This window comes from Delphinus delphis, chromosome 4, assembly GCF_949987515.2.
Source record: "Delphinus delphis chromosome 4, mDelDel1.2, whole genome shotgun sequence".
Taxonomy (NCBI): Eukaryota; Metazoa; Chordata; class Mammalia; order Artiodactyla; family Delphinidae; genus Delphinus; species Delphinus delphis.
Genome location: NC_082686.1, coordinates 124,735,499 through 124,748,082, shown reverse-complemented (window position 1 = coordinate 124,748,082; position 12,584 = coordinate 124,735,499). Strand labels below are relative to the sequence as shown.

The following is a 12,584-nucleotide window of genomic DNA, read 5'->3' as shown; positions in this document are numbered from 1 at the left end:
GTATTCCAAGATTATCAGTTTGAAAGAACAAACTGATAATTCCAAGATTATCAGTTCGAAAGAACAAATCCTGCCTAACAAGGATGAACGTCTCTGACAGAATGGCAAAACTAAAAATCCAAGAGGAAATGGTAAATGACATCTACTTTCCCTTTAACAAGATTTTCCATTGACAGCGAGTAAAATAATCATCTAGGTCACATGGCTTCTTAGTGGCTGCCCAGAGAAAAGAAATCATCAGTTAATTGCTCCCAGGCATTCTACAGCCTCAGGACATTCAGTAGACATTTGTCCCTAAGACCATAACCATAATGATCTCTGACCTACCAGGAACCAGCTCTGAGTAGAGGGGGGAAATAGGCTTCCACAGCATATTGCAATATCCTTCTTTTGTATACAATCCTCAAATTCGAATTGTTTGGGAGAATAAGTGACAATGTGGAGGTTAGTGTTTTGTTTGGTACTAAGAAGAGACAATCTGTTAGAGTTATTATTATGTTAATATTTAAACATTTTCATCAATAATCAGGACAAGGAAGCATAATAAAACCAGTTAGATTTAAGATGACACCCAAAAGTGTCCTCTAGTAACTTGCAAAAGAGTATCAGAATGAGGTTGAAATGTGGTGCTTTTGCCTGAAGGTGGGAAATTGGCCTTAAATGATCCTTTCCAGCCCTATGATTTTATTAGATTTAGAACAAAGTACTACTTTAGCCACATTACAAAATATTATTACTAAATAATGAGCTTCTATTCTAGGAGATTAAAATAATGACTCATAATGTAATAGGGACTGCATTACAGCTCCAAAATACAGAGGCATGTACACTATTTTATACTTTTATATGTTCCTTTTATAGTGCTATCCCACTTCTTTTTTTTTTTTTTTTTTTTAGCATGCAGGCAAATTAGTTAACGGGACTCCCAACAAAGCAAGAAACACAATGTCTGAGGAGTAGAGACATGAGTTAGTTTTCTCCCCCTTTCAGATTCCTGAAAAAGGAGTATTAGGTCAGTCCCCAGACTACACACCCGTTGCTATTGAAGAACATTACTATGTACACATTGTTATCCAAGGACACTTTACTGATCGAATCTGAAATATGCAAAAAAATGTTATAGGCAGATAGCAACCATCAGTCTCTTCCTGCATTGGATAAGGCATAGACCACTTTACTGAAATTTGTAAGAAGGAATTCGGTGAAGGGCCACCCACCGAAAGATTCTGTCAACTTGGCTTCAGAACCATAAGTGGGAGATGTATACCATCCAATTCCTAGTCTTTCTGTACCTAGGGTGTAACATAAGCATTTAAAAATACAGTTATTGGCGGGGGGTGAAGTCAAGATGGCAGTGTGGGAAGATGCAGAGTTCACGTCTCCCCACAACTAGGGTGCCTGCCGGATGCTGGTGGGGGACACCGTTGCCCAAGGAGACGGGAAGAACCCCCAAGCGAACTGGTAGGACGTGAGAGTACGGAGTCTGGACAGGACCGGCGCCCCTGAGAGGTGGCTGAGAGGGACCCTTGGGGACTCAGATCAGGAGGGGAATGGGCCCAGCGTTTCCCCTGCCCAGTCGGCCAGGGAAGTCTGCCCAGCTCTCAAGCCAGGTCCTATGCCCTCAGAGGTCCCCTCCAGGCCGGGTTGGTCCTGGGAGCATAGGAGGGAGCCCAGGAGAGAACAGGAAAGGTAGGTGGGAGGGGTCCTCCAGGACCAGAGGAGTAGAAAGGAGCAGAGGGCGTTTGCTCCACCCACTTGGGCTGGGGGAGCCGGCTGAGCTCCCAAGCCAGTCCCCTGCACTCCAAAGTCCCCTCTAGGCCACGTGGGCCCTGGGGGCCTAGGAGGGAGATCAGGAGAGGCAGGTGAGAGGGGACCTCCAGGAGGAACAGGAGAGGAGTGGAGGAAGCCTGCTGGGCTCCCAGGTGGGGTCCTCTGCCCTCTGAGACCAGAGGTGGGAAGCATACCTGGGCATCTTCTGTTGAGCCTAAGGCTCCCCCACCCTCGGACTTTTCCAGCCCTGTGGGTCCTAAGCAGAGGCCCCGCCCACCACCCAAACCTCACCCCTGCTTAGGCCCTGCCCTCAACAGCCAAGGCCTTTTCCACCTTTTTTTTTCTTCCTTCTCCTCTTTTTTACTATTGTGGCTCTGTTTTGCCTTCCAGTTGTTGTTTCGTCTATATTTTTATTTTTATATGTTTTCTAACATAGCTGTTAGTTTCTAAGTCTGATTTTATTTTTTACTTTGTTATTGTCCTTTTTTTTTTTTTTGGCCATCCTGCACGACTTTCAGGATCTTGGTTTATGAGCCAGGGGTTGGGACGAAGCTCCTGTGGTGGGAGCTCTGAGTCCGAACCACTGGACTAACAGAGAGCCTCACACCTCAGGGAATATTCATTGGAGTGAGGTCTCCTGGAGGTCCTCATCTCAGCACCAAGACCCAGCTCTACCCAACAGCCTACAAACTCCAGTGTTGGAAGCCTCAGGCCCAACAACCAGTAAGACAGGAACACAATGTCACTTATAAAAAAAAAGGAAAAAGAAAATTGAGACGGCAAAATAAAAATGTCACAGATGAAGAAGCAAGGTAAAAATCTACAAGACCAAATAAATGAAGAGGAAGTAGGCAATCTACCTGAAAAAGAATTCAGAGTAATGATAGTAAAGATGATCCAGAATCTCTGAAATAGAATGGAGGCATGGACTGAGAAAATACAAGAAATGTTTAACAAAGATCTAGAAGAACTAAAGAACAAACAAACAGAGATGAAAAACACAGTAACTGAAATGGAAAATACACTAGAAGGAATCAATAACAGAATAACTGAGGCAGAAGAACGAATAAGTGAGCGGGAAGACAAAATGGTGGAAATAACTGCTGAGGAACAGAACAAAGAAAAAAGAATGAAAAGAGTTGAAGACAATCTCAGAGAACTCTGGGACAACACTAAACACACCAACATTCAAATTATAGGGGTCCCAGAAGAAGAAAAAGAAAGGGTCTGAGAAAACATTTGAAGAGATTATAGTGGAAAACTTCCCAAACATGGGAAAGGAAATAGTCACCCAAATCCAGAAAGCACAGAGCATCCCATACAGGATAAACCCTAGGAGAAACACACCAAGACACATATTAATCAAACTAACAAAAATTAAATTCAAAGAAAAAATATTAAAAGAAGCAAGGGAAAACAAAAAATAACATACAAAGGAATCCCCATAAGGTTATCAGCTGATTTTTCAGCAGAAACTCTGCAGGCCAGAAGTGAGTAGCAGGATATACTTAAAGTGATGAAAGAGAAGAACCTACAACCAAGATTGCTCTACCCAGCAATGATCTCATTCAGATTCAACAGAGAAATCAAAAGCTTTTCAGACAAACAAAAGCTAAGAGAATTCATCACCACCAAACCAGCTTTACAACAAATGCTAAAGAAACTTCTCTAGGCGGGAAACACAAGAGAAGGAAAGACCCACAAAAACAAACCCAAAACAATTAAGAAAATGGTAATAGGAACATACATATCAATAATAACCTTGATACAGATGAACCAGTTTGCAGGGCAGAAGTTGAGACACAGATGTAGAGAACAAACGTATGGACACCAAGGGGGGGAAAGCTGCGGGGGGTGGGGATGGTGGTGTGCTGAATTGGGCAATTGGGATTGACATGTATATACTGATGTGTATAAAATTGATGACTAATAAGAACCTGCTGTATAAACAAACAAACAAACAAAAAACAAATAATACTAAACTTTCTTTGGGTTATTTGTATGGAAATATGTTAATATAAATGTTTCAGACATTACATGAAATTCCTAAAAATCTTATATGTTCTGGTATAATGTTATAAGTCATAATTCTAGTTATTTAAAATGTATATCTCAGAAATAACTAAATTTCCTTGTCAATTGCATTATTACGAACTTTCATCAAATCTTTAACCGTGGTCACTTTTAAGTCTTTTGTCATTTACAGATAGTTCTGGGTATACTCTGATGCTTTTGCAAAAATGTTCCTGTAAAAGAGTTTCATCTTCAAGGAATTCATGGAAAAGACTCTGACAAGTACAGGTTTCTGGTAACTATACTGCTGAACTGAATGAATAAGCATTTTCAGAACTCTAATGGAAAACTGATGAATTCATATAAGTGCTAACAAAAGATCAAGTTGAAAAAAATTAATTACATGGGACTGAGTGAACTGATGAGGATGACTATAATTTTTGTGACTTTCTGTTTGAATTAAAAAAAAATCCCACAAGGACTCAGAGGCAAAAAATATACAAATCAGTTTTCACTGCAAAGTAAAGGAGCTGTTACAGTGGAGGATTACAGGACTGAATGTCAATATTATGACATAGTATGAATGTGTTTTGTGTTTGGTAATTGCAATCATTGTTGCTTTTGTTGTGGTCATCCATTTACAATGCTTGGTGTCAGTTTATCTGTTGTAAAAAAAATACAGTGTGTGTGTGTGAAAAGAAAAAAAAATAACCTTGAATGTAAATGGATTAAATGCTCCAACCAAAAGACACAGACTGGCTGAATGATACAGAAACAAGACCCATATATATGCTGTCTACAAGAGACCCACTTCAGACCTAGGGACACATACAGACTGAAAGTGAAGGGATGGAAAATGATATTCCATGCAAATGGAAATCAAAAGAAAGCTGGAGTAGCAAACTCATATCAGATGAAATAGACTTTAAAATAAAGGCTGTTACAAGAGATAAGGAAGGACACTACATAATGATCAAGGGATCAATGCAAGAAGAAGATATAACAATTATAAATGTTTATGCACCCAACATAGGAGCATCTCAATACATAAGGCAAATGCTAACAACCATGAAATGGGAAATCAACAGTAACACAATAAAAACAGGGGACTTTAACACCCCACTTACACCAATTGACAGATCATCCAAATAGAAAATAAATAAGGAAACACAAGCTTTAAATGACACAATAGACCAGATAGATTTAATTGATATTTATAGGACGTTCCACCTGAAAGTGGCAGAATACACTTTCTTCTCAAGTGCACACGGAACATTCTCCAAGATAGATCGCATCTTGGGTCACAAATCAAGCCTCAGAAAATTTAAGAAAATTGAAAATCGTATTAAGCATCTTTTCTGACCACAATGCTATGAGACTGGAAATCAATTACAGGGAAAAACCTGTAAAACCCACAAATACATGGAGGCTGAAGTGTACTACTAAATAACCAAGAGATCACTGAAGAAATCAAAGAAGAAAAAAATACATAGAAACAAATGACAACAAAAACATAATGACCCAAAACCTATGGGATGCAGCAAAAGCATTTCTAAGAGGGAAGTTTATAGAAATTCAGTCTCACCTCAAGAAACAAGAAAAATCTCAAATAAACAATCTAACCCTATACCTAAAGCAGCTAGGGAAAGAAGCACAAAGAAAACCAATGTCATTATAGAAGGAAAGAAATCATAAAGATCAGAGCAGAAATAAATGAAATAGAAACGAAGGAAACAATAGCAAAGATTAATAAAACTAAAAGTTGGTTCTTTGAGAAAATAAACAAAACTGATAAACCCTTAGCCAGACTCATTCAGAAAATAAGGGAGAGGATGCAAATCAATAAAATTAGAAATGATAAAGGAAAATCACAACTGACACTACAGAAATACAAAGGATTATAAGAGACTACTACAAACAACTATATGCCAATAAAATGGACAACCACGAAGAAATGGACAAATTCTTGGAAAGGTACAATTTTCCAAGACTGAACCAGGAAGAATTAGAAAATATAAACAGACCTATCACAAGTAATGAAATTGAAAGTGTAATTAAAAATCTTCCAACAAACAAAAGTCCAGGACCAGATGGCTTCACAGGCAAATTCTATCAAATATTTAGAGAAGAGCTAGTACCCATCCTTCTCAAACTCTTCCAAAACATTGCAGATGGAGGAACACTCTCAAATTCATTCTATGAAGCCACCATCACCCTGATACCAAAACCAGAGAGGTATCACAAAAAAAGAAAACTATAGAGCAATATCACTGATGAATATAGATGCAAAAATCCTCAACAAAATACTAGCAAACAGAATCCAACAACATATTAAAAGGATCATACACCATGATCAAGTGGGATTTATCCCAGGGATGCAGGGATTCTTCAATATATGCAAATCAATCAATGTGATACACCATATTAACAAATTGAAGGATAAAAACCATATTATCATCTCAATAGATGCAGAAAAAGCTTTTGTCAAAATTCAACACCCATTTATGTTAAAAAGTCTTCAGAAAATGGTGATAGAGGGAACCTACCACAATATAATAAAGGCCATATATGACAAACCCACAGCAAATACTGTACTCAGTGGTGAAAAACTGAAAGTATTTCCACTAAGATCAGGAAGAAGACAAGGTTGTACCCTCTTACTGCTCTTACTCAACATAGTTTTGGAAGTCCTAGTCATGGCAATCAGAGAAGAAAAAAGAAATAAAAGGGTTACAAAATGGAAAAGAAGAAGTAAAACTGTCACTGTTTGCAGATGACATGATACTATACATAGAAAATCCTAAAGATGCCACCAGAAAACAACTAGAACTAACCAGAGAATTTGGTAAGCTTGCAAGATACAAAATTAATGCACAGAAATCTCTGGCATTCCTATACACTAACAACGAAAAATCAGAAAGAGAAATTAGGGAAACAATCCCATCTACCACTGCAACAAAAAGAATAAAATACCTAGGAATAAACCTACCTAAGGAGACAAAAGACTTGTACTCAGAAAACTATAAAACACTGATGAAAGAAATTAAAGATGGGATAAACAGATGGAGAAATATACCATGTTCTTGGATAGGAAGAATCAACATTGTGAAAATGACTATAGTACCCAAAGAAATCTACAGATTCAATGCAATCCCTTTCAAACTACCAGTGGCATTCTTCACAGAATTAGAACAAAAAATTTTACAATTTGTATGGAAACACAAAAGACCCTGAATAGCCAAAGCAGTCTTGAGGGATAAAAACAGAGCTGGAGGAATCAGGCTCCCCGACTTCAAACTATACTACAAAGCTACAGTAATCAAGACAGTATGGTACTGGCACAAAAACAGAAATATAGATCAGTGGAACAGGATAGAAAGCCCAGAGATAAACCCACACACATATGGTCAACCTAATTTATGACAAAGGAGGCAAGAATATACAATGGAGAAAAGACAGTCTCTTCAATAAGTGGTGCTGGGAAAACTGTACAGCTACATGGAAAAGAATGAAATTAGAACACTCCCTAACACCATACACAAAAATAAACTCAAAGCGGATTAAAGACATAAATATAAGACCAGACAGTATAAAGCTCTTAGAGGAAAACATAGGCAGAACACTCTTTGACATAAACCACAGCAAGATCTTTTTTGACCCACCTCCTAGAGTAATGGAAATAAAAACAAAAATAAACAAATGGGACCTAATGAAACTTCAAAGCTTTTTCACAGCAAAGGAAACCATAAACAAGATGAAAAGACAACCATCAGAATGGGAGAAAATACTTGCAAATGAAATAACAGAGAAAGGATTAATCTCCAAAATATACAAACAGCTCATGGAGCTCAATATCAAAAAAACAATCCAATCCAAAAATGGGCAGAAGACCTAAATAGACATTTCACCGAAGAAAACATACAGATAGCCAAGAGGCACATGAAAAGATGCTCAACATCACTAATTACTAGAGAAATGCAAATCAAAACTACAGTGAGGGGCTTCCCTGGTGGCGCAGTGGTTGAGAATCTGCCTGCTGATGCAGGGGACGCGGGTTCGTGCCCCGGTCCGGGAGGATACCACATGCTGCGGAGCGGCTGGGCCTGTGGGCTATGGCCGCTGGGCCTGTGCGTCTGGGGCCTGTGCTCTGCAGCGGGAGAGGCCACAGCAGTGAGAGGCCCGCGTACAGCCAAAAAAAAAAAAAAAAAAAACTACAGTGAGGTATCACCTCACAGCAGTCAGAATGGCCATTATAAAAAAATCTAGAAACAATAAATAGTGGAAAGGGTGTGGTGAAAAGGGAACCCTCTTGCACTGTTGGTGGGAATGTAAATTTATACAGCCACTATGGAGAACAGTATGGAGGTTCCTTAAAAAACTAAAAATAGAATTACCATATGACCCAGCAATCCCACTACTGGGCATATACGCAGAGAAAACCATAATTCAAAAAGACACAAGAACCCTAATGTTCATTGCAGCACTATTTACAGTAGCCAGGACATAGAAGCAACCTAACTATCCATCGACAGATGAATGGATAAAGAAGATGTGGCACATATATACAATGGAATATTACTCAGCCATAAAAAGAAATGAAATTGAGCTATTTGTAGTGAGATGGATAGACCTAGAGTCTGTCATACAGAGTGAAGTTAAGTCAGAAAGAGAAAAACAAATACCATATGCTAACACATATATATGGAATCTAAAAAAAAAAGAAATGGTACTGATGAACCTAGTGGTGGGGCAGAATAAAGACGTAGACTTAGATAATGGACTTGCAGACATGGGGTGGTGGGGGAAGCTGGGGTGAAGTGAGAGAGTGGCATGGACATTTATACACTACCAATGTAAAATGGGTAGCTAGTGGGAAGCAGCCGCATAGCACAGGGAGATCAGCTCGGTGCTCTGTGACCACCTACAGGGGTGGGATAGGGAGGGTTGGGAGGGAGGCTCAAGAGGGAAGGGATATGGAGATACATTTATGCATATGGCTGATTCACTTTGTTGTACAACAGAAACTAACACAGTATTGTGAAGCAATTACACTCCAATAAAGATCTATTAAAAATTCTGTTATTTTTCTTGGTGCACACATTTTTAATTTTTTCCCATGGTAATTCAGAATCTGATTGAAACTACCAAATGATGAAAGTCTTAGTGAAGAGGGTTGGAACCACTGAAAAATCTGAAAAGCTATTTTGGTAGAACTTGTACAGTAGATGGTTCCTGTTACATAGAAAAAACAACTGCAAATTCTTGCCAGCAGGAAACCATCTAAATACATATTAGTTACCACATGAGGTAATAATGGGATGCACAGGGACTGCTGGCAGCCCCGGCAAGGATATTGCTGGTGTGCTGCTCCAGGATTTCTAGGGAGTTATTATTACTTAATATTTAGGAAATTATATGCCACAAATGTGCTAAGCAAAAATTAACAAGATCTTAGCCTTCAGGGAACATCCTATATTCTACGTGAGACAGCATTTATACACAATTCCCTAAACGTTTACGCATTAAAAAAAGACATGAATTTTCCTCCCGGTAAAAGGAGCTTGTTACCTGACTGGAAGGTGTTTTACTACTTTGTGTTCTGAGTAGAATTAGGATGTCAATTCAGGTGGCTAGGGTTAGCTTATTGTCACCGGTCTTCCTTCTGTTTTTCTTAAAGAACTATAAGGAAACTCATCTTTTTGAATATTATTAAGGGCTCCTATAGGCTAGGATTTTAGAAGTCCTTCCTAGTGTAATAAAAAGAGCAAAATATCACAGACGTGAATCTTAATCACATTTTGAAACTTACTGTATTATATCTTTGTTTTAAAAAGACGGTCAATTCTTAAGGTCACATTTTGACACTTCCCTCAAGCAGAAGCAGATAGCTAAGCTGTGTGAAGCATGATAATGGGGTTAAACAAAACAGTTTCTGTTGACCTTTAAAAGATGTATAATCTACCTCTTTGTACAAGAGTAAACTATAGCAGCATTCACAGCAATAAAAGTATCAGTTGAAGTTTATTTACATATTGTTTTATTTCATCTTCACAACAGCCCTTTGAGAGTGGCATTATACATATCTTCACTTTATGAAGATAAGGTTAGAAGGATTCTTTCCTTATAAAGACAAGGGAAGCTCAGAAAGGTTAAGCAAATTATCGAAGGTCAGACAGCCAGGAAGTTGCAGAGTCAGGATTTAAGCCTTGTCTGTTTTTTCCCAAGGCATTTGCTTGTTGCATTATGCTGTACCACTTCTTCTAATGGAGATGCAGATTTTATAGGTGACAATTCTGATATCTTTACTAGCATAAATACTATTCTGTAGTTTTAGGATGTGAAAAATAAGAGAAAATATCTGTTAAAATTATGTAGGTCACAGTTTCTCAAAATATAATGGAGACTTGAGCTTATGGTAGGGGATTGTTGGATAAACATTTGAATGTTCAAGACTGGAGTGTGAGATTGTCTCTTTGCTCCTTGCTGATCCACTTTCTGGAGGAAAAACTCTGCTTTAGACTAAAGACCTCATTTCCTCCCTCCCTCAAATGCAGATTGAGGGAGGTTCTAAGCCTTAACATATAGTCTGTTCTCTACCTAGACTATGATTTTTCATTGTCTTTGTTTGGCTAACTCCTCGTCTTTTATTTCTCAGCTGAAGCCTCCTTTCCTAGTATGGCCCTCCGTGATCCCTAGACTTGATCTATTCCCCTGCAATTCCAGCTCTTTACTCTTCTTGACATCTGTTACACATATTGTAATTCTTTGTTCATTTTCCTCTGAAGGGGATGGGCCCTATCTATTTTTTCAGCATTTGTTATATGTAGATGCTCACTATCTATTTGTTGCATCAACAGATGGACAACTGTCTCCACTTAGAGGACATTCTCATCTTAAAAGGCTTAGATGGATCAGTGCGGTATTTGGGGAAGATTCATGGAGTGATCAGCTTAGCCAACTCTACTCTAGGCCTTTGGGGAACCACTTTCCTTTCTTTCAGTCCTTCTCTCCATGCCTTCTCCTACCATTAGAGATAGTTGGGGACTTTGGGAGGAAAAAGGAGAGAAGGACCACTCAGTCTGACTCTAGTCTGGTCCTTAATCTAAAGGAGCATGAAGAACCCTCATGGCTCACAATAGGTCTGGTGATCACCTGGCAAGAAGACTTGATATGATTTGGCACTAAAACTGTGTTGGGCTGATAATAGAATATCCATCGGTTTGGCCTTTAGTCTATATATCACTTGTAAACCAGTAGCAGGTCAAATATGTGGCTAAAGAGTTAGGATTCAAGAGTCAAACCTGTTTTTATTAGAGCAATAACTAAACACAAAATCTACCAGACTTGACATCTTAAGACTTGGAATTCAGGGCCAACTCTGCCATGACCTATATTTGTGGGGCCCTGGGGAAGCCATTATCTTGGTCTTATTTTTATCTTCTCAGGCTTTTTTTGGAGACCAGGATGAGAGCATACATGAGAGAGAATTTTCATAACTATAAAACATAAACTTACTCGTATTGTAGTTCATTCTGCTTCAGAAAGTCTTCCACAGTGAAAATATCTTCTGCTTTAACACGGAAGTCAGCTGTACTGTGAGGTTTGATTTGTGTGACAGAATCTGGTTTCCAGAAGTCAATCTGAATAAGGAATAAGATGTATTGTACTGGACGCCTATAATTCAATGGGCGAATTATCACCAGCAAGCACACTATTGCTGTACTCCAGTGAGTTATTTTCAGACTCAAATTATCCATGAAATCTCTTAAAAATCTCTCCCTTGAATGAATAAGAGTTGCGACCAAGCAGTTAGATGTCAATAAAAGTGTTTACACATACATACACAGCATTAATTGATTATGAACAAGCATGAAGAGCATATAATTATCTCCCATAATGCTAGTTAATGGCAGTATTCTATAACTGCTCTCTTCTATTTATTGATTTTCTAGAACAGTTGCTTATTGTGATAGCAATGTTTGTGGTAGTGGATGCATGTGCTGAATGAATGATGCTGAATTAACTGGAGCCACAAAATTTAAAAGCGAGAAATTGAGCTTTCTCTTACTTTTTAATGGACTCATTTTATGAGTTTATCTTGGAACTCAGTGCTATACAAGTCATAGTAATGTGTGGAGCCAAGAACATCCCTGACCTGTGGGGGATCCATCAGGGAGGAAAAATGTATCTTTCCACAGTGGTTATGTTGGAACCATGGCCAGAAACAAAATATTCTTGAGGATCCAATAATGTGCTGACATTTTCATTTGTTCAATTATTCATCAGCTATTACTGAGGACCTACTATGTGCTAGGCTCTGTGCCTGAGACTAGGAATACACTAGTGAGCAAATCAGACATGGGGAGATTTTAGAGGAAATTGTGCACAAAAGTAGTATGACATATTTGATAATTCTAATGTTTTTCTTTGTGGATGTGTGGTTTCAGATCTCCTTTTCCCTTGGGAAAATATTAACCAATGACATTCCGCCTCTCACAGGTCTCTGTTTTTCTGTTCTTTGCTTGAGCTGAGTAAAGGCCTAGAAACCTGAGGTGACCCTGACATTGGATCTTTCTCTGCCCTGTTTCTCACTCAATACCTGTTTAGATATTTATGAGCTAGTCTCAGGATGGAGATATGACAGGTGGTGGTACTTAGGACCATTGCTTTGGAACTTAGAAGGGAGTTTGGGCACACTTAGAGGTTGTGAAATAGAAACTGATGATGTAAGATAATAAGATGACTCAATTTTAGATATACCTGTGGAGAATCCAGGTGCCTATATCCTGTCCTGGTAATCT

The 12,584-nt window shown here is 38.6% G+C and overlaps 1 protein-coding gene across 1 annotated transcript in view; it reads right to left on the bottom strand.

Annotated features, from left to right (window-relative positions):
- The window catches only part of CPB1 (carboxypeptidase B1), a 39,658-nt gene that overhangs the window by 20,496 nt on the left and 6,578 nt on the right, over positions 1 to 12,584 (bottom strand). The window contains exon 3 of the mRNA XM_060010081.1: positions 11,299 to 11,423. Within this exon, the coding sequence (XP_059866064.1) occupies positions 11,299 to 11,423 (125 nt within the window). The remainder of the gene's footprint in view (positions 1 to 11,298; positions 11,424 to 12,584) is intronic.